This window comes from Schistocerca piceifrons, chromosome 2 (genome assembly GCF_021461385.2).
Source record: "Schistocerca piceifrons isolate TAMUIC-IGC-003096 chromosome 2, iqSchPice1.1, whole genome shotgun sequence".
NCBI classification, from domain to species: domain Eukaryota; kingdom Metazoa; phylum Arthropoda; class Insecta; order Orthoptera; family Acrididae; genus Schistocerca; species Schistocerca piceifrons.
In genome coordinates this window covers 354864646-354887927 of record NC_060139.1, presented here as the reverse complement: position 1 = coordinate 354887927, position 23282 = coordinate 354864646, and the positions used below count along the sequence as shown (strand labels likewise).

At 41.5% G+C, this 23282-nt stretch overlaps 1 protein-coding gene across 2 annotated transcripts in view; it reads right to left on the bottom strand.

Annotated features, from left to right (window-relative positions):
* LOC124776302 (ATP-binding cassette sub-family C member 4-like) overlaps positions 1–23282 on the bottom strand; it is a 380895-nt gene that overhangs the window by 280929 nt on the left and 76684 nt on the right. For both annotated transcript variants that reach the window (XM_047251227.1, XM_047251228.1), the window contains exons 4-5: positions 2486–2587; positions 2232–2366 (exon numbers count right to left, since the gene is read on the bottom strand). In XM_047251227.1, coding sequence (XP_047107183.1) covers positions 2232–2366; positions 2486–2587 — 237 coding nt within the window. The remainder of the gene's footprint in view (positions 1–2231; positions 2367–2485; positions 2588–23282) is intronic.

Here is a 23282-nt window from a genome sequence, read left to right as displayed (position 1 = left end):
GTAACAGAAATGTCTGTGCTATCGTCGAGTGTCCACAGATGTACCTAACTTGGCGGCATCCCTATTGCTATCTGCCAGATGTTACGGGGAAAACACTTCTCCAGCAAGGCAAACACTTAAGCCATCTCTGTCTGGCTTTTAGGAATCTCGCCAGTTGTGGAATAAGTCTCCCTCACATCCTCAGCGCCCAGTGGCGAAATATTAGAGAATAATTACTAGAAGCTAGGGCAAACATCTTGTAATTTGCAATGTCAGGCAACTGAAGTGGTCGGTGGAAGAAAGTGCTAACCTCATTTTAGTAATGGTTAGACTGATCGCATTATCTGATGAGTTTTCGAATATTCCACATGCTGAAAACGAGCACTTTATCTGCAATATTAGAGAGAACTATCTAGTATACAAATAAAAACTTTCTTACCTTACTGTATTTATGTTAACCTTTTCGAATTTAAACAAGCATATAACACGCAGTAACTCAAAACACCCTATTATCCCTTAGCACTTTCTTCCACCGTCCCTTGCAATTAAGTGGAGAGTAATATATACAGCTTTATAAATTGACTCGTCAGTGTAAATGGATGAAAAAATTTATCCCGCTGTGTAAATGTTTACAGTACAGTATATCTATTACATCAGTACTGTCTGCTTGTTGTATTTGATTTTTGTGGATTATAAGCTGGAAGTGGTCTGGTTCTGAAGATTAGAAATGGTATTGGCTAAAGTCTCAGCAATTTCTGGAGGTCACCACATTCTCTCTAGAGACTCACATCTACAAGAAGTTTTTATCATCTGTGCTATGGTGAAAAATGTTTGTGACTACTCAAAAACGTTCAAATGTGTGTGAAATCTTATGGGACTTAACTGCTAAGGTCATCAGTCCCTAAGCTTACACACTACTTAACCTAAAGTATCCTACGGGCAAACACACACACCCATGCCCGAGGGAGGACTCGAACCTCCGCCGGGACCAGCCGCACAGTCCACGACTGCAGCGCTATAGACCGCTCGGCTAATCCCGCGCGGCTTGTGACTACTACACGTGAATATAGTCATATACGCATGCTTTACTATCGTTATGTTCTGATTGTCAGAATGACTCGCCAAATTTTTTACTGGGTGCCCCACACATCCAGCAAGTAAGGGCGTACGCAGCGAGCGGCAACTGACTTTTCCTTCCTCAGCCCTACCCTCTAGGAAACAAGTCTTCACAGACCAGATTTGCACTATCCACCGCCAAACGGACAGATGTATTAGTTTAGTATCAGGCTGAAGGAAGTCAGGGTATGTAGTGAGCACTGACTAGAAGCAAGTGTGCCAAGAGTCTTTTGTCATCAAAACTCACAATTGTTTCATCATTCACTTCTCTGACCTGCCCCCTGTTGCCCACCTCGCGCCCTTCTACCAGATACGCTGAGTATGCTCATACTGGTAAGAAAATGTGGGAGAATATATCTCGCAAACCGAATATTAGAGCACAATGGAAATGGAAATGAGCGTTTGGCGTCATTGGCCGGGAGGCCCCTCGCGGGGCAGGTCCGGCCGCCATATCGCAGGTCTTATTACATTCGGCGCCACATCGGGCGACCTGCACGCCGGATGGGGATGAAATGATGATGAACACAACACAACACCCAGTCCCTGAGCGGAGAAAATCTCCGACCCAGCCGGGAATCGAACCCGGGCCCAGAGGACGGCAATCCGTCACGCTGACCACTCAGCTACTGGGGCGGACAGAGCACAATAACCTACAGCGATAACAATTCAGTTTACAGGATACAAACACATGCGCTGCAACACCCTCAAACGGCAAGTGTTTTTGTGCAAGATATTGCTGTATATGGCTAAAATGTGGCTACACGTGTAGGGGAATACGATTCCCAGCGACAAATATTTTGAGTGGTGAACTTACTATTGGAGCTGTTTATTCATTTTTTAGTATGAGAAAAAATAATTAGCTAAACAACAAAGTTAAAAGCTAGAACAAAATTATAATACCAAAATAAACGAAATTCCCATCTTTTAACTTCCCTCCTAATACAGTAGTTTGTCGGTACTGCAACAACAGAAAGACCCCCCAATTACTTTAAAACAGCTGACAAAGAATATTTTTTTATTAGTCACATATCGGCAGTCTGTAAGTGGCTTCACGATTTCAGCGTGAAGCAGAGGAACATCGAGATGATTTATTTGCCTGTGTGTTGCAGATTTATCTATGCAGTTGACGAGCTTACCTGAGTATTAGCTGATCAAACAATTCAAATACACCGTAGATGAAGTAGCGTAGCCAGAACGTTCGGAAAATCGCCATTGCGAAGCTAGGTTTGGAGTGCTTTTGCTTCGCTCTGGTAAGTTCCTCGTCCCAGGACCTACAAGAAATAACTAAAGTAATTAATGAAATTTGAGTGCATGTTCGAATACCAGTTTTTGTTATGAGCGGTGAAGCTTAAATAACTTTATACGTCGAAAAAATAATGTGAAATCCTACTTTTGCAGTCTGTCGGCCAGTTCTTCTGTGGCATCGCTGTCAAGCCTGTCGAAGAGGTCGTCTTCTGTCAGGGTTTGTTTCCATACGGTCCTTCGCATCCACCTAGTATAAAAAAAACTAATTAATGTAGTTTCATTACCTGTTATGAGGATACTGGTACAGTGCACCGATTTAGAATAAGTCATATTAACTCGAACAGCAATAAAAGAGTAATTTATGTGCTGTTGTTTGATTACACCATAGGCGATCAGCGACTAGAGCCTTCATTATCATCCATACAGGGGACGATTGAAGATACAGCAACCAAGTAAATCCAGTCCCAAGGAAGACATATGACATACTGATATTCATTAAATGAATTGCACTATTGCAAGTATCCGATTTAAGGCAGATAAGCCAAAAAATAAAGTTAGACATACGTCAGAGTGCAATTCGTTGAATCTATCCAACACTAAATGAATCCTAAGGCCGAGTGTGAACACTCAGTTGCCCTGTTGACTAAACCTACTGAGTCAAAACCAATTAGCGTTGTGATTTCAGCTCGAGTAAACTGTTTAGTAGGAAGGGTGCGCGTACAGTCTGGGATCCGCAGCAGGTACGACTGACAGTTGAAATAGAGAAGATCCAAATAAGAGCACGAAAGCGTTACGGAGATGATCAGCCAAGTCCAGTGGCAAGAGATGCAAGAGAGGCGTTCTGCAACACGTTGTTGATACAGTTAAAAGTACCAAGAGCTTCCTGGAAGTGTCAACCAATATATTTCTCCCTCCCACTTATGTCTCTCGAAAAGGTCATGAAGATAAAATTAGAGAGATTAGAGCCCACAAAGATACCTACCAGCGATCGTCTTCCCGACCACGAACCATTCGTGACTGGAACAGGAAAAGGAAGAATTGAAGTGGTACACAAAGTAATCTCCTCCACATACAGAAAGGTGGCAGAAAGTTGGCTTGTGGAGAGCAGATGTAGACATAGATGTAGTTGTCGTAGGGATTTCCTCACAGCCATTCGTTTATGTGCTTCGTTCTGACGTTATGCTCTGTCAATAAAGATTTATAAAAAGTATAAAACAAATAAAAGTAGAAGGAAATACTCTGTACATCCCACTATCAATAACAGATTATTTCTCCTTCCCGTTTGGCTCATCAGTTGAGCACGTTAATTTGGATCAGCCTCTTTTCTTCTGATTTTTATTCTGGTCCAGTAATCTATCATTCGCATACGCTGGAAAAATTCTTCATTCGTTTTTCCATAATGTTTTTGCCTCGATTCTTATTCTTTCCTGGAAACCTATGGCAATATCAGCTTCTAAATTGGAAAACACCCTGTTGTAAATCTCTCTTAACTGTATTCCCATTTCGTCCAGATCTCTTCGCACCTCTTTGATCCAGTATATTTTGTTTCCGTTGCTCACAAGTAACTTCAGTATCTGATGAATCAATGTCTCCTGGCCCACTTCACAACGAAGTGGCGTGGCGCTGGCGGGACGTAAGCGACGCACGCTGTAGTGGCGCTATCAAGAAACCCAGGACGGCCGTGCTACCATTGCCGACCCACAAAATTCTTTGCGGCCAACAACAAGTGGAGTATAAAAGTGCTTGAACAAGGAAAGGAAATGTAAAGTTAATATTTGTGAATGGAAGACAACAAAATGGTTCAAATGGCTCTGAGCACTATGGGACTTAACTTCTGAGGTCATCAGTCCCCTAGAACTTAGAACTATTTAAACCTAACTAACCTAAGGACATCACACACATCCATGCCCGAAGCAGGATTCGAACCTGCGACCGTAACGATCGGGCCGTTCCAGACTGTAGCGCCTAGAACCGCTCGGCCACTCAGGCCGGCGGAAGACAACAAACGCAAGGCACTGAGGAATAGTGGATGCCCTTATACATCGAGGAGCAACGCTCATTTTCGTGGGAATCACTGGATAGTTGAGTCGAAAAACGCTGTAATTGCAACATATAAAAAAATAAAATAAAATAAAAAAGCTCACAATTCGCGTAGCTAAAAAGTTGTAGCTACTTGTTAAATATTTGCATGTTCTAATAGAAAGCAGGTGTTGACAGATGTGAAAATTACCGAACTATCAGTTTAATAAGTTACAGCTGCAAAACACTAACGCGAATTCTTTACAGACGAATGGAAAAACTGACAGAAGCCGACCTGGGGGAAGATCAGTTTGGATTCCGTAGAAATGTTGGAACACGTGGGGCAATACTGACCCTACGACTTATCTTAGAAGAAAGATTAAGGAAAGGCAAACCTACGTTTCTAGCATTTGTAGACGTAGAGAAAGCTTTTGACAATGTTGATTGGAATACTCTCTTTCAAATTCTGAAGGTAGCAGGGGTAAAATACAGAGATCGAAAGGCTATTTACAATTTGTACAAAAAGCAGATGGCAGTTATAAGAGTAGAGGGGTATGAAAGGGAAGCAGTGGTTGGGAAGGGAGTGAGACAGGGTTGTAGCCTATCCCCGATGTTATTCAATCTGTATATTGAGCAAGCAATAAAGGAAACAAAAGAAAAGTTCGGAGTAGGTATTAAAATCCATGGGAAAGAAATAAAAACTTTGAGGTTCGCCTATGACAATGTAATTCTGTCAGAGACAGCAAAGGACTTGGAAGAGCAATTGAATGTAATGGACAGTGTCTTGAAAGGGGGATATAAGATGAACATCAACAGAAGCAGGACGAGGATAATGGAATGTAGTCGAATTAAATCGGGTGATGCAGAGGGAATTAGATTAGGAAATGACACACTCAAAGTAGTAAATGAGTTTTACTATTTTGGGAGCAAAATAACTGATGATGGTCGAAGTAGATACGATATAAAATGTAAACTGGCAATGGCAAGGAGAGCGTTTCTGAAGAAGAGAAATTTGTTAACGTCGAGTATAGATTTAAATGTCAGGAAGTCGTTTCTGAAAGTATTTGTATGGAGTGTAGTCCCGTATTGAAGTGAAACGTGGACGATAAATAGCTTAGACAAGAAGAGAACAGAAGCTTTCGAAATGTGGTGCTACAGAAGAATGCTGAAGATTCGATGGGTAGATCACATAACTCATGAGGAGGTATTGAACAGAATTGGAGAGAAGAGCAATTTGTGGCATAACTTGACTAGAAGAAGGGATCGGTTGGTAGGGCATATTCTGAGGCATCAAGGAATCACCAATTTAGTATTGGAGGGCAGTGTGGAGGCTAAAAATCGTAGAGGGAGACCAAGAGATGAATACACTAAGCAGATTCAGAACGATGTAGGTTGCAGTAGGTACTGGGAGATGAGGAAGCTTGCACAGGATAGAGTAGCATGGAGAGCTGCATCACACTAGTCTCTGGACTGAAGACCACAACAACAACCACAACAACAGAGAAACGAAAGATCCTTTCATATATATCATTCAAAAGACTAGATTCCAGTCATTACCAGTGCCAAGGACAACGGATTCCTTGTCCACAAGATGGGGTGTTAGCGCACTAGACCAAGAGTTGCACAGAGGCACACACAAAATAACTGTGTATGCCCGGCTACAAATTTCGTGTGATGAACCTACTAACGTTGTAATATATTTTACGGAAATTTTCAGAATGGCGTTTTACCTCAAAAAACAGTGCCTGCATTAAGAAAGCGTAAATAGATAAACATGAAACAATATTTTTGTTCTCCTCAAATGTTTACTATTCTTAGCTACAACTACAGCTACGACAGAGTTATGCATCACCATATATAATGTTATTAATAACGAGATTTGTCGGCTAACATGTTTATTTCCCCAGGAATGTGCTGCCATGCTTCGTGGTGTACACTGTGAATGGGAATAGTCTGCGCGATTATGATCGTATAACTGATGACATTTATGTACTATTTCACAAAACTTTACAATAAACTCTAAATCATCCTTGACGCTTCAAATTACACTACTGGCCATTAAAGTTGCTACACCACGAAGATGACGTGCTACAGACGCGAAATTTAACCGACAGGAAGAAGATGCTGTGATATGCAAATGATTAGCTTTTCAGAGCATTCACACAAGGTTGGCGCCGGTGGCGGCACCTACAACGTGCTGACATGAGGAAAGTTTCCAACCGATTTCTCATACACAAACAGCAGTTGACCGGAGTTGTCTGGTGAAACGTTGTTGTGATACCTCGTGTAAGGAGGAGAAATGCGTACCATCACGTTTCCGACTTTGATAAAGGTCGGATTGTAGCCTATCGCGATTGCGGTTTATCGTATCGCGACATTGCTGCTCGCGTTGGTCGAGATCCAATGACTCTTAGCAGAATATGGAATCGGTGGGTTCAGGAGGGTAATACGGAACTCCGTGCTGGATCACAACGGCCTCGTATCACTAGCAGTCGAGATGAAAGGCATCTTATCCGCGTGGCTGTAACGGATCGTGCAGCCCCTTCTCGATCCCTGAGTCAACAGATGGGGACGTTTGCAAGACAACAACCATCTGCACGAACAGTTCGACGACGTTTGCAGCAGCATTGACTGTCAGCTGGTAGACCATGGCTGCGGTTACCCTTGACGCTGCATCAAAGACAGAAGCGCCTGCGATGGTGTACTCAACGACGAATGTGGGAGCACGAATGGCAAAACGTCATTTTTAGGATGAATCCAGGTTCTGTTTACAGCATCATGATGGTCGCATCGGTGTTCGGCGACATCGCGGTGAACGCACATTGGAAGCGTGTATTCGTCACCGCCATACTGGCGTATCTCCCGGCGTGATGGTATGGGGTGGCACTGGTTACATATCTCGGTGACCTCTTGTTTGCGTTGACGGCACTTTGAATAGTGGACGTTACATTTCAGATGCGTTACGACCCGTGGCTTTACCCTTCATTCGATCCCTGCGGAACCCTACATTTCAGCAGGATAATGCACGACCGCAGGTCATGTACGGGGCTTTCTGGATACAGAAAATGTTCGACTGCTGCCCTGGCCAGCACATTCTCCAGATCTCTCACCAACTGAAAAAGTCTGGTCAATGGTGGGCGAGCAACTGGCTCGTCACAATACGCCAGTCACTACTCTTGATGAACTGTGGTATCGTGTTGAAGCTGCATGGGCTTCCAAGCTCTGTTTGACTCAATGCCTAGGTGGTTGTTCTGGGTACTAACTTCTCAGGATCTATGCACCCAAATTGCGTGAAAACGTAATCACATGTTATTTCTAGTATAATATATTTGTCCAATGAATACCCACCCGTTCATCATCTGCATTTCTTCTTGGTGTAGCAATTTTAATGGCCAGTAGTGTAGTGCGGATTCCTCTTAGTGCTCATGGGAAAACTTCACACTTTTCATTATTTACAGTCAGTTACCACTTTTCGCACCATCCAGATATCTCAGCTACATCATTGTGCAATTGATTTTGTTGATCTGATGACTTTAAGAGACAGTAAATGACCGCATTATCTGCAAACAACCTAAGAGGTTTGCTCAGATTGTCTGCTAAATCGTTTAGAAAAATCAGGAATAGGAAAGGTCTATAACACTTCCTTGGAAAACGCCAGATGTCAGTTGTGTTTCACTCTGTGATTATCCGTCAGTTATATACTACGAGCTGTGACCTTTCTGACAATCGCACAACTAACAAGTAAATGTTCCAAACCGACGTGTCGATACCTACCCTGAAATTTTTCACACAGGAAGTTACATCGAAAGAAACGCGCTGTCAGATTTTTAGCTGCTAAGGTGCATTGCAAATAATCCTTAAAAATGTTAAAGTTAGTTAATTTTGCCGCACACAACTTACACAGCTTCAAAAAAATTTTTTTAAAAGAAAGCACGGTCAGTTGTAGGCTTTAATAGTCTTTACTAGCTGACAAACCGGAGTTGTCCGGTTATTTATTTCGCCAATTTCCTTTTAGAGACAAAAGCCAAAAAATGAAATCTGTTTGTAATATTGAAAAAATTTCATTTCCATTCATTTGTGGAAACACCTTTGAATTTATGAAACAGTTTCTGTACGCTGGGTGCAGCTGCTTCGCGTGTCTGCAGCGTGATTTTGCAAACGTCTCAGGGGTAATGACTTGTTGTGGGTCTTCAGTAGTCTGTTGTTTCCGCCTTCGCAGTTTGAAAGAGTCAAAAGCGCTTCAGATGTAAGAGGTCTCCTTAAGTCGACCCGACTCTAGGACTGTGTTAGTATTAAAATTTCATACATCATGCGGCATTTTTTCATGCTTCTGTGTTTACGACGTCATATCTCTTGCACTTTGTGTCGTACAGTGATATATTTGTGTAGGTACATTCATCGGAATATGTGGATACTGTATACGAAATATGTTGCGAATAGAGTTAGTAGCAATGAAGTAATAAATTTAAACGTCATGCACAATAACAGTTTTTCAGGTATCTCAGTGTTTACGACGTCATGTCTCTCGAACTATGTGTGGTATCGTGATACAATTCTGTGGGTGCATACTTGGACACAATCTGCGAAATTTATTGCGAATAGAGTTAGTAGCACAGAAGTTATAAATCTGAAAGTCAAACATGATCTGCCTTCAATTTTTTGGTCCTGTCCTCCTCAGTTGCGCGTAATACTACGGTATGTTGATGATTTTCACTTATGGACCGTCTGACAGCAACTGAATAAAACACAATTTTAGTGCCATACGCGTTTCGCCTTTATTTTCTGCAAGGCATCATCAGTGGCAGGTTGCGTAGACAGTTTCTTACATATTACGCTCCTGTTGCATTTTTGGTCTTGTTCTTCTTCCTATGAGCGCCAATTTGCTGCTTTTTCCTGCATTCCACAGCACTATGCACTGAACGCTTTTTTTAATGCAATGTTTTGGTTTCTGTTGCCGACAGTCGGCAACAGAAACCAAAACATTGCATTAAAAAAAGCGTTCAGTGCATAGTGCTGTGGAATGCAGGAAAAAGCAGCAAATTGGCGCTCATAGGAAGAAGAACAAGACCAAAAATGCAACAGGAGCGTAATATGTAAGAAACTGTCTACGCAACCTGCCACTGATGATGCCTTGCAGAAAATAAAGGCGAAACGCGTATGGCACTAAAATTGTGTTTTATTCAGTTGCTGTCAGACGGTCCATAAGTGAAAATCATCAACATACCGTAGTATGATCTGCCTTTTTTTAATCATCTCATTATTTTGACGTCATATCTCCTAAACTACGATAAGTAGGTGGTTCTTACCCGCACACCGATTGTTGCTTGACAGTAAGGGCATGTGAAACAAGTTTTGCCGATATCAGTTCAGTGGTTTAGGAGCACATGTTGAACATATACACATAATACACATACATACATTTTTATTACATGTATAGATTAACTGTGTGATTGGCCGATTCCGAGGATTATGCATTTCCAAGCATTTGTAGATAACTATCAAAATGTTTTATCATATTTGTCGTGACGTATAAATCATATTACTATTCCACACATGAAGCCACATTTGACATCATCCGTGTAACAACATAATATATGGACGAAAACCAAGTGCTTATGCTACGCGACCACAATACACTAAGTGTTAGCTGTAATCACTCGCTATAAAAACTCAATCATTTAATGTGGCTTTATATGCAAAATAGAAATTAATTTGGATCCCACGTCAAATATGATACATCATATTATGGTTATTCACATGAGCTTGAAAAAGGTAAACGTCGAGATCGGCAGGTTGCACTATTAACAAAGAATATTACAGCCTACTACAGATCATGTTTTCCTTTACAAAAACCAGATATTAGTCTGGCCACTCCACAGATATCCCTGATATGTGATTGCGCCTACAGTACTGCTATCTACATCGCTGAGCCACTCCCCACTTCCGACGGTCCTTGACTCGTAAGGTGATTGGGGGGAGGGGGTGAGGAAACGTATATTATTATTACTTAATCCCAATTTGATATAATTTTGCACACATGATGAAGGATTACAACGATGGTGATTAAGTTGACTACATTGGTAGACGCAAATTTGGAACATACGTTCATAGATGTTTTAAGGTGTGTTGTGGCAATAGTGTCTCTAAGCGTGATGATAGTTTGCAGGGATGTAGATTCGTATGTCTCCTGAGGCAGCCAAGGAGCATGTGATCCGTACCGCCCACCTTTCCATCAGATTTTGTGTGGTAAAGCCTTAATCGCGAAAACATAGAATGAGATGTCCTTCTATATTTTTGCCTGTAGTACGATGTGTCATTCGCTATAGTCAGAACGACAGCGATCTCTAGGATGACAGCCACTCCACGTTCCATATTACCATAATCACCTTCCTAATTCCTGGTCCTTTAATATTTGGACTAATCTTTGTAAGCGTGTCTATTACATCACATATCTGTCGTTTAAATATTCTGTTTCATTTTCTAATACTAAGAAGTGCACTTTCTGCGAAAGTATGATCACATAATTACATTGTTTCTCTGATATGACGTGCAAATTCTGTACAGCCGTACTCTATAAGGCCTTCTTTCTGCTTTGCAAATGCTGACCTCGGGGCCGACAGAATATTCTTATTGTAATTTCATTTAAAAATGTTTCCGCCATTTATGCGTCACCTGATGGCAGTTTCTACACCAGCTTTTAGGGCGTTATCACCAAAGCGGACACGTTTAACACTGAACTTGTAACGCACGTGTGTTATCATGACACTGTTGCCTCGGCCTTTTCCCGATAGTTTGCTACACAACACACTTTAACGACCAAAAAACACATACTTCTGCGTATTTGTTGCCATAAATTTAACACAAATATTGATATTACTAGTCACTGACGTTATCAGTCCACTAGTCATAGCGAATACTCTGTTCCAGAATCACAAGAGGAGGAGGTATACTTGGAAAAGACCGGACGATACGGGATGTTTCAGTTACATTACATCATGGTCAGACGGGGATTCCGAAATCAGGTACTGGATTGTGAAGCGTACCCAGAAGCAGATACCGACTCAGAGCACAACATACGGTAGTAGTCATGAAGAGTAGGCTGAAGTTCAGGAGAATAGTCAGGAAGAATCAATACGCAAAGAAGTGGGATACGGAAGTACTAAGAGATTACGAGACACGCTTGAAATTCTCTAAGGCTTTGGATAAAGCAATAAGGAATGGCTAAGTAGGCAGTACATTTGAAGAGGAATGGACATCTCTAAAAAGGGCAATCACGGAAGTTGGAAAGATAAACTTAGGTAAAAAGAAGTTAAATGCGAAGAAACCATGCGTAACAGAAGAAATACTTCAGTTGATCGACGAAAGAAGGAAGTTGAAAAATGTTCAGGGAAATTCGGGAATACAGAAATACAAATCGCTGAGGAACGAAATAAAAAGGAAGTGCAGGGAAGCTAAGACGAAACGGCTGCGTGACAAATGTGAAGAAAGAGGAAAAGAAATGACCGTCGGAAGGACTGACTCAGTATACAGGAAAGTCAAAGCAACCTTCGGTGACATTAAAAGCAATGGTGGCAACATTAAGAGTGCAACGGGAATTCCACTGTTGAATGCAGAGGAGAGGGCGGAGAGGTGGAAAAAGTACGTTGAAAGCCTATATGAGGGGAAAGATTTGTCTGATGTCACAGAAGAAGAAAGAGGAGTCGATTTAGAAGAGATAGGGGAACCAGTATTAAAATCAGAATTCAACAAAGCTTTGCAGGACATACGATCAAATAAGACAGATGGCATAGATAACATTCTATCAGAATTCTAAATCATTGGGGAAAGTCGCAACAAAACGACTATTCACGTTAGCGTGTGGAATGTATAAGTCTGGTGACATACCATCTGACTATCGGAGGCCGGCCGCTGGTGGCCGAGCGGTTCTAGGCGCATCAGTCTGGAACCGCGCGACCACTACGGTCGCAGGTTCGAATCCTGCCTCGGGCATGGATGTGTGTGATGTCCTTAGGTTAGTTAGGTTTAAGTAGTTCTAAGTTCTAGGGGACTGATGACCTGAAATGTTAAGTCCCATAGTGCTCAGAGCCATTTGAACCATTTTTTGACTTTCAGAAAAATATCATCTACAATTCCGAAGACTGTAAGAGCTGACAAGTGCGAGAATTCGCGCACAATCAGCTTAACAACTCATGCACGCAAGTTGCTGACAAGAATGATATACAGAAGGATGGAAAAGAAAATTGAGAATGTACTAGATGACAGTCAGTCTGCCTTTAGAAAAGGTAAAGGCACCAGAGAGACACTTCTGACTTTGAGGATGATAATGGAAGCAAGACTAAAGAAAAATGAAGACACGCTCATAGGATTTGTCGACCTGGAAAAAGCGTTTGATAATGTGCAATGGCGCACGATGTTCGAAATTTTGGGAAAAATAGGAGTGAGCTATTGGGAGAGACGGGCAGTATACAATACGTACAAGAGTCAAGAGGGAATAACAAGAGTGGACGACCAAGAACGAAGCGCTCGGATTATAAAGGGTGTAAAATGGGGATGTAGTTTCCCCCCCCCCCCCTCCCCCTACTGTTCAATCTCTACATCGAAGAAGCAATGATGGAAATAAAAGAAAGGTTCAGGAATGGAATTAAAATTCAAGGTGAAAGGATATCAGTGATACAACTCCCTGACGACGTTGCTAACCTGAGTGAAAGTGAAGAGGAATTACATGATCTGCTGAATGGAGTGAACAATCTAATAAATACTGAATATGGATTGAGAGTAAATTGAAGAAAGACGAATGTAATGAGAAGTAGTAGAAATGAGAACGGCGAGGAACTTAGCATCAGGACCGATGGTCACGAAGTAGATGAAGTTAAGGAATCCTGCTACCTGAGCAGCAAAATAACCAATGACGGACGGAGCAAAGAGGACATCAAAAGCAGACTAGCACTGTCAAAAAGGGTATTTCTGGCCAAGTGAAGACTACTAGTATCAAACGAAGGCATAATTTAATGAAGACATTTCTGAGAATGTACGTCTGGAGCACAGCATTGTACGGTAGTGAAACCCGGAACGGAGAGAATGGAAGCATTTGAGATGTGATGCTAGAGACGAATGTCGAAATTTAGGTAGAATGATAAGCTAAGTAATAAGGATATTCTGCGCAGAATCTAAGAGGAAAGGAATATGTGGGAAACAATGATAAGGAGAAGGGACAGGATAGGACACCTGTTAAGACATGGGGGAATGACTTCCATGGTACTAGAGAGAACCGTAGAGGGCAAAAACTGCAGAGAAAGACAGAACTGGAATAAATCCAGCAATTAACTGAGAACGTAGGTTGCAAGTACCACCCTGATATGAGGAGGTTGAAGAGGAAAGCAATTCGTGGCGGGTTGCATCAAACCTGTCAGAGGACTCATACCTCCCAAAAAAAAAAAAAGAAAAAAAAAGGAAAGAAAGAAAAATTTGTAGCAGTACTAATGAAGATGGAAACCTGCAAAAACCCCGTCTCTTACCGTTACAGAAAACCAATAATTGGAATCTGAAGCCTTTCTAGAGTGGCAGTGCTGTGTTTAATAAGGCAGAAGAAAATCTTTCTCTTCGTGGCAACACACACACAGCCCGTGAGTTGTAGACATCAGGGCTGACAACGTGATATGCTACGCGACTACTTTTATAAACCATTAATTATCCATCATCGTTCATTTTCTCCAGAAATCACTCCAAAAGCTTTATGAAAATTCTCACACCGTTGACATGAAGTTCGATCGAAAACCGGAGAGCTGATATTCATAGCTCATTATGTAAGAACGCCTCCAAAACTATACGTTCTTCTCCGACGAGTAAGGTTTCTGCATGTACAATTCCACAGATAGGTATTAGTGACGAGCAAAGTAACGCAAAACTAAAGTTCTCCACTGTGCAGTCGTACAATTACCATACTTTCTCCTTCTGTTTCGCGTAAAACAGCGTCTCGGTAGAACTGTGAGGCAAACAAAAACGCCTAATATGTCGATACACTTATGGTACTTGGCACTTAAGTTGCTGCTCGTGACGATGCTGCTGTGTATCCTGATCGACATTATCCAGACAAAGAGTTGTATAGTCATCTTAGTTTCGCCTTCAAAAGGCAGGTTCTCCCTTTCCGCCACAGTTAAAATAAAGGTTGTCCACGGGCTAGCCTTACACAGGCTATTGATAACGCCGTTCTTGAACCTATAGAACAACAACACCAGCGATGTAACAAGGCAACTGTACATTCGTAACGCACCGTCGTCGACGTGTTACACGATGGAGGACTGCGTCCCAGTCATCATTCGTTAACGCATCACCGCCTTCTGTGGATGAAATTTTGTGAATGGTTCCAAGAACCATGACTCCATAAACATTGTAATACTGCCTGAGGAAGCTGGGTTAACACGTGAGGGTATCTAAAAAATGGACAATGCCTACCTTTTGTATCAAGATAACCCTTACGATCGTGGACATCGGGTGCGTTTGAGTATCACTGTATGAGTTGGAATGTCGGGAGACACTATTTTTGATCCCTAGCTGATGCCGGAGAAGTTGACTACACGAACGTATTACACTTTTCTCTCAAACGTAGAAGGCGTTCCAAAATGACTGTGTACCTATACACTTTGGAATGGATATGCAACGTTATTTAACCAAAGCCTATTCCGGGAAATGAAGCACTCATGAAAGTTTGATGTTATACATTCCACGGTCGCCTGTCCTAAATTCTCTGTGGTTTTTCCTGTGAGGATACTTGAATGAGCGCATATATCCTAGTACTCGAATGAACATTGACGAACTGGTAGTCCATGTCCCTGCTGCCCTTGTTCTGTGGATGCAGCAATGTCGCGAAGAGTTCGGAGAACCATGATCCAGTGAGTCGCTAAATGGTTCAAATGGCTCTGAGCACTATGGGACTTAACATCTGTGGTCATCAGTCCCCTAGAACTTAGAACTACTTAAACCTAACGAACCTAAGGACATCACACACACCCATACCCGAGGCAGGATTCGAACCTGCGACCGTAGCAGCCGCGCGGTTCCGGACTGCGCGCCTAGAACCGCTAGACAACCGCACCCGGCAGTCGCTAAATGTTTATAGATGCAGGGAGGTCGCTTTACGAGCTCGCTCTGAAAATTATGTGTGTTTTGTGGAAGATATGATGTCAGCTTTCACTGACAGTGTGTTTATAATTGATGTTGTATGTGTGTATATCTCCATACTGATAAGTTTTTAAGTTTTTTATGTCGTATGACAGTTACCTTTCTAACTGACTGATAATCTTCATGAATATTTATAACATGTCTGAACAGTAGGTGTTATCTCCAACGTTACAAAACCCTGTTGTTGCGGAACACATAAGAAACAGTATGTAACGTAGTATTCTAGAAACGAAAAAAATTAGCAAATAAAAAAATTCAAAAATTACGGTTAGACCCCTAATGGCATTAAATACTGAAGTTGAAGGTTAAATACGGTTTAAGAAACAGTGTGTATTATGTACAATATCACTGAGTACAGCAAAATTAGCGTACAAAAAAAGTAAAACATTGCAGCTAGACCCAAAATACAACTCTCCTGGAATTTTCCAACACAAATTTCTAGTCTCTGCGTTAACTTTTTATTTTATTTTACTCAATTTTGGTATATAGTTTTAAACTGGGTTCCCATTCACCCCTTTAGCCAGTTTTGCCTGTTCCTTCGGACATGCATGCATGTTCAAAGGAACACTGCATGGTACTTCTGAACTCTACAGGGACTGCAATATCGTAATTGTCCACCGACACTGGGCAAGCGACTTTCTATTACAATATCTATCCTGTATGGGAATATACATAATGGATGTATGAGTGTAGACTGTACACATGAGGCTGACGACATACAGAAGTTTGGGCCTGGCCGTGGAGCGTGCTCGGGTAGTCTAATGGTAAGGCGAGGGCTCGCGATAAGCGGGATATCCGGATTCGAGTCCCGGTTTGGCAGAAATATTCATTGTCGCAGTTCCATTAAACAGCTGAATGTTGTTCATATTCGCAACTACGAATACATTTCCTGTGTTGCATACAGTTACCGTCAATCCCCCTTATAGCGAGGATGATAGCGCACGAGACGGCTCAGCCCTTACTACCATACCATGTCCAATTTGCGTATCGCCCTATTGTTCAGTTGTAGGAAACCAAACGAAGGAAACTAACGGGCCGCTTGAATTTGCGTGCACAGCGGCCCGATTCGCGAACTTTAATGCTAATTAACTCGGAAATGGCGCAACGTATAGAATTTTTTTCTTAATAATTATTTCTCAGTACAACTTACCGTGCACCATCCTTACAAGCTATTCAGACTGTTACTGTTCACCCTGTATATTCGATTTGCGTGCTGCGAGAAAGTATCTGCATTTCAGGAGGTTAAAAAAATACACTGGTTGTGAACGAAACCCATGTTAAAGTATATACCCGAAAAAGGGTCATCTCACAACAACTCCCACATAGATAACATGTGATGACATGATGTTAAAACTAGAGACCGTTGTTCACTTGCAGCTTCCACGAACGGACTATGAGAGGAGGAACTAGAACATGTGATTCAAGAGGTCACAGTAAGAGCGATAGTAGAATCTCAAATAAAAAATTAAGGCTAAGAAATAGACTTACAGTAACTTGTGTCACACAAGGCACAACTAGCTCGCCATGTTATGAAATTTTATTTTAGTAACTGCAAAATCATGTCGTAAGGACTGATCGGGTGGCCGAGGCAGCTGATGAATGGCGAGACGGTCTAACAAGGAAATGAATGTATTAAACAGGCTGTAATACACCTCCAGTGAGTCAGAGAATCAGAATTCTCATCCAGTGTGGCCCATCCTGCGTTATGACAAAGTCGTGAACTAGGTGAACGAAAAGTACGGTGGTCTGTTGCATTGATGCTATCCTAGATTGGTATGACTGAGGTGTGGGTTCGATTCTCCACTAGAGGCGAACATTTTTAACAGGCCTTACCTCTGGTAATGCCAAGTGAAGAACTTGGGGTTGAACCTGGTTCCAAACCCACGTCAAACAGTGAGGCACTTCGCTATCGACTGGAGCAGAGTCGACTTAGGTCGGGCCATGACAGGCGGAAGTCACGGCAAGCAGAAACTCTGTTACCGGTAAGTTTTCTTCTACTAGAACTTTATTCCATTTAACGAAGAAATAGTAAAATAAAGTACTTGAACTTTACGTGTTGAAAATAATGGCGGTGGATTGGGATTCGAACTCAGATCTCCCTTTTCGGGGGATTTGACCCTTTCTGGACGACATATCTCCGTCATTTCATCGTTTCCCCAAGATTCCAAACGCCTCCAGGACTCCACCAGCGGCGCGTGTGTGCGTTCGAACCATTGTCCGGCACAAAAATTTTCATCATATCGTTTGAAGCTCTAGAATGCACACACCTAACTAAAGGAAAAAATATTTTTTTTAATGTCTCTTCATGAGTTATCAACAGTAAGTGTCGGTGTCGACTCCCAATCAGACACATAATGTTTCATCACCTCATTTCAAGTCCAAACGTGGCGATCCTCGCTGCCGGTGAGAAAAAATTCATTAGTTAGTTTTTCTAGCTGTGTGTTCTACAACAACGGTCTGCGAGGAGTCATTGGCGAAATAAACGGATATTTAACGTCTAGTCGTGGCAAGAAAACAACAGAAATTGGTGTAGGTTTCGGATTACGAGAAAGCAACAGTATTCGTTTCGTCATTTCAGATTGACACATCTTGCTACTAATGAAAATATTCGACATCTAACATTTTATTGTACATAGTTAACAATACGATTAGGTGCTGGTATTCACCGTCGAACAGAAAACTTTACGTCATGTCGTTTCAAATTTGGACTTGGGCACACTTTGTTACCGTAAATGAAATCACGTTAACAAGTACAATAGTTGTTGGATAAGAGTATTTGCTAGTACAAAAATTTACATAATGTAATTTGAATTTCTGACTTACTAACCGATACTGACCAAAATCAGGTATTTTATATTTCATTACGCCTAGTCAGCAATGACGCTCCATGCTGTGTTCGAGTCTCGGTGAGACACGGAAGCTTTTTCTGTTAGAAATGGCTGTAGATGATGAATTTGAAATTATATCCAGAATAAAACATTTCGTCATTTCATTTAAAATGAAACATGTGCACAACTGGCTGGTCATTAATACTTTAGATACTTAATATCACTTTGTGCTCGATAAAAATGGCTATAAGTGAAGTTCTAGTTGCAAATTGATCTACGTATCATCATGAGTATAGTAAAATAACTATAATCCATTCATCATCAGAATAAACCTGATGTAAACATTGCACTACGTATTCTTCCGCGTTTGCTGGAACCTCATTGGATTTCCATTTCACGTGGGGCTGCAGCCAAGCTGTCTCGAGTACAGTCAAGTATGATAATAAAGGAACGTTTTGTGCTGTGGGTTACGTGCACATCGCCTTAGCGGTAATACGAGACAACAGCTTTACCGGCGCATTTAACTTGGACAGCACTGGCCGGTCAGCTGGTACAGTTAGCCTGCAGTGACGTGGCCAGCTGCAGTTCACACGTAAAAAGAGACGAGCAGAAGAGCAATATATACTCGAATGTCATTTAATGTTTAAGCAGAATGAAATAGTACACTGCAAATCTCCCACAATACGCTCCTCAGACGACTAGACGAAAACCGCAACACGTTATTGTTTTTAGCTAACGTACTACTGTAATTAAAAACAATAATGAAGAAAATTCCTGACTTAACCACAGAGTAATTTTTCTGCATAATCTGTGTGTAACATAAGAGAGTATTGAAGGATTTCACCGTATAGTTAAATATTGAAGCCACTGAATGTATTACAGTCAGTCGTCAGGTAATCTCTTAGCTCCTTCCTTATCCGAATCCGAGAAATACATTTCAGTTCTGGAAGTGTCACCTGCTACGTTGATAACGAGCCTATCAAAACCAGAATCCACGAAGTCAACCAGGCGCAGCAATTTCTCTTCTTCTTTTACGACGAGCCGTTCTATATCCCGCCAGCGTTCGCCTGTGACGTGTGAAAAAGCTGCGTGCGTTAGTTCCAGTACGTCTGGCATCTTGAGGGGGGTAGGACGTCAAAAATTTAAAAAAAATCGATTTTTCAAAAATATGCTTATTTTGTAGCGCACATATTCGTGAATAATTTGATGTATAAAACATATATATTTGAGGAGTTATAAGGTACGTAATTTGGTCTTAAGTGTATGAAGGTGCAGCGCCACGCCCCTCTGCACAGCATTCTTCTGTCATACCTAAGTGTATTTCGCTCTGTAGAAACCGAATGTAATATTTGTGCCAAAGATAGTCATACGTGAAACAAAGGACTATCGATATCGATACTTTCTCTGCTGCTATCGATATGCATTGTTTTCATCGATGATTTTGTTTGTTCTGTTTTGAAAGGCGTGCAGTGTGGTGCTGTGATCTTCGACACAATTTTCATTTTGCTGTATTGTTTTGTGTTCGTTTGTGGCATATTATGCCACAGGATGCCTAGAATTCGTTGCTTCAACCGTAAACAACGTCACCACGGCAACAGATACAGAGAGTGTTACAACAAATGTTACACCAGTGGCTCAAGACTGGAACCTCTCAGAGCCAGTAAACAATTCACCACCGAGTGCTTCTAGAAGGAAACTTGTTTTTGGTGCTAATGAAAATGGAGGCTGTGAATCCGAAGGTTCATGTAATATTATTGTTAATGTTAACATACTGTCAAAATTAATATTGGACAATGTTATGTGCAAGCATTGCTTTGGTGTTCAGTGTGTTTCTTTGGTGGAAGATCAGAGTGCCAGGACAGGCTTTGCTACGAACTTATCTGTGATATGCAGCAAATGCAACGTTGGCGCGTCTTGCATGACATCTAAAATCGCAAACAAAGGTTATGATGTGAATTTGAGGGTAGCATGTGGCATGCGCTTTATTGGTAGGGGACAGAAGGCAGAAAGAACACTTTGTGCAGTGATGACTCTTCCTCCTCCTACAGCAAAGTTTGAGAGGTGTTATGGTTTAATGATTGAGGCTGTAAAAGAAGTTGCAGAACCTTCAATGAAAAGTGCTGCAGAAGAATCTAATGTTGAAAATGATGGTGACAGGGACATAGTGGCTGCTTTTGGTGGTACCTGTCAAAAAAGAGGGCACACTTCATTGAATGGTGTTGTAACAACAACATCTGTTGACACTGGTAAGGTACTAGATGCTGAAGTGCTGAGTAAATTTTGTCATAGTTGTGTGAAAGGGATTGCAGATCATGTATGTAATATGAACTATAAAGGCTCAAGTGGAGGCATGGAAGTGCAGGGAGTTGTAAGCTTGTATACCAGATCTGTTGCCTCCCGTGGCCTGCGTTATGTGAAGTACCTTGGTGATGGTAACAGTAAACCTTTCCTTGAGGTTCGAAACTGTGCACCATATGGAGCTGAGACTATTGTGCAGAAGTTAGAATGTGTGGGACATGTACAGTCGTGGACAAAACGAGCGAGACCCCTCGCCTTTTCGTTATGTTGATCCGCACAGCTTTAAAGTCTAGTACACAGCATAACAGGCAAGGCGACGAAGTGCTACCAACATACTATGCACAGGCGTGAAATTGAAAAACTGTCCGAACTTTGTTAGACTGTTTACAGTCATGTGTAACACTACATTAATGCTGATTGGTGTGTTAAACACAACACGTAAATATAAGATGTAAATGAAAGAAGAAATGCTAATTAGTATGAACTGTACTAATGAAAATCAATTTCAGCTTATCGAGATAACATAACTGATTTAGCAAAATATTTTGCGCATTCGGCCGCGAAACGGTCTGTATCAACGTTCAGACCAGTCATACTGGATTACCGTTCCTGACCTACCATGAAAGTGTGCAAATTTAGCAATGCGTGAAGATTCATAACGAAATTCAGTGAAAAATCATTCAGTGCCACACTTAAGCCAATTCAATTATTGACAGAAGCGGAAAAAGTAGGCAGTAATAGGTATGAAATTCTACAAGAGTTTCATATTGACATCCACAGGGTGCCGGTACAGAATAAAGGTAGCAATAAAACTATTGGGGACGAGAGAATTTCTTAAAATTGCTTTACTGACAGTCTATCTGCCTCCATCGAGATTAGAACCTAAAACAAACCAGACCTCCCTTGCAGGAGCAAAACACCTTTCACTACGCTAGTAGACAACCCAGGCAAACAGCCCTCTATTATTACCCCAGACATGAATAAGCCGGCAATTTCACAATGTAAATGGCAAAATGATCTGCAGTTTCCGTTGCATAGAGCTTTCTGGACTAAAAAACACGAATTTTCTACCTTTATGTCACCACTTATGTGACAATCATTCTGCGTGTTTAACGAAATAACAAAATACTCTTATTAGTGAGTAAATTTAGAAGGATAATTCTGCACCACTCATTTTTTGACCTTTCGCGTAAATTTCATTTATATATATGGCTGTACCTTTCGAGTACGTTGACATAAAAGCTCAGTTTTTTACACCACCAAGAGACCGTATACCGCAGGAAATGCGATACACTTCCGCCTATTATTTCTACCCGTACTCAAGGTAAAAGGGATTTAAGGGTTCGGTAGACAGATAGATGATCAAGAAAGTGCAAATAGTAGGGTTCCATTTTTAGGTGACGAAATCCTAACAACGAAAATAGCTACGACAGTTGCTGAAGATGAGGGCTGCATAAATAATTCCCCCTACTCATTGTTCGAAGTGTTCTAGTTGCAGTCGATTTGATTTGATTTGGCTCTGAGTACTATGGGACTTAACATCTGAGGACATCAGTCCCCTAGAACTTATAACTACTCAAACCTAACTAACCTAAGCACATCACACACATCCATGCCTGAGGCAGGATTCGAACCTGCGACCGTAGCGGTTGTGCGGTTTCAGACTGAAGCGCCTAGAAGCGCTCGGCCACCACGGCCGGCTGCAGTCAATACATCAGCATTTTAATCGTAGCTACGCTTTCGATCCAAATCATTTTTACAGGAATGCAAATAAAATCCATTTGCCTATACAAGTGATAATTCAGATCCCAGTATTAATGCGATCGCGTTTTAGAAGTGCGAGCAGTCCCATTGCTAGCTAGCTTGAGAAACACTTCGGCTATTTTTGAACGTTTTATGGCTGTGGCGAGTCTAATGGAGAATTCTAAACATTGTAGAATACGTTTGGCAGCTATTGTCGCCGTTTATTTCCTGTGGTGACATAAAGGTAGAAAATTCATGTTTTTGAGTCCAGAAAGCTCTATGCAACAGTAACTGCAGATCATTTTGCAGTTGTCATTGCCGGCTTATTCATGTCTGGGGTAATTATGGAGGGCTATCTCCATGGGTTGTCTGCTAGCGCAGTGAAAGGTGTTTGCTACTGCAAGGGAGGTCTGGTTTGTTTTCGGTTATAATCTTGATGGAGGTAGATAGACTATCAGTAAAGCAATTTTAAGAAATTCTCTCGTCCCCAATACGTTTTATTGCTACCGTTACTCTGTACCGGCGCCCTGTAGATGTCAATATGAAACTCTTGTAGAATTTCATACTTGCTACTGCCTTCTTTTTCCGTTTCTGTCAATAATTGAATTGACTTAAGTGTGGCACTGAATGATTTTTCACTGAATTTCATTATGAATCTTCACGCATTGCTAAATTTGCAAACTTTCATGGTAGGTCAGCAACGGTAATCCAGTATGACTGGTCTGAACGTTGATACAGACCGTTTCGCGGCCGAATGCACATAATATTTTGCTAATTCGTAACGATCTGGAGTACTTTGTCTTACTAAAACAGTTACCTCGATAAGCTGAAATTCATTTTTATTAATACAGTTCATACTAATTAGCGTTTCTTCTT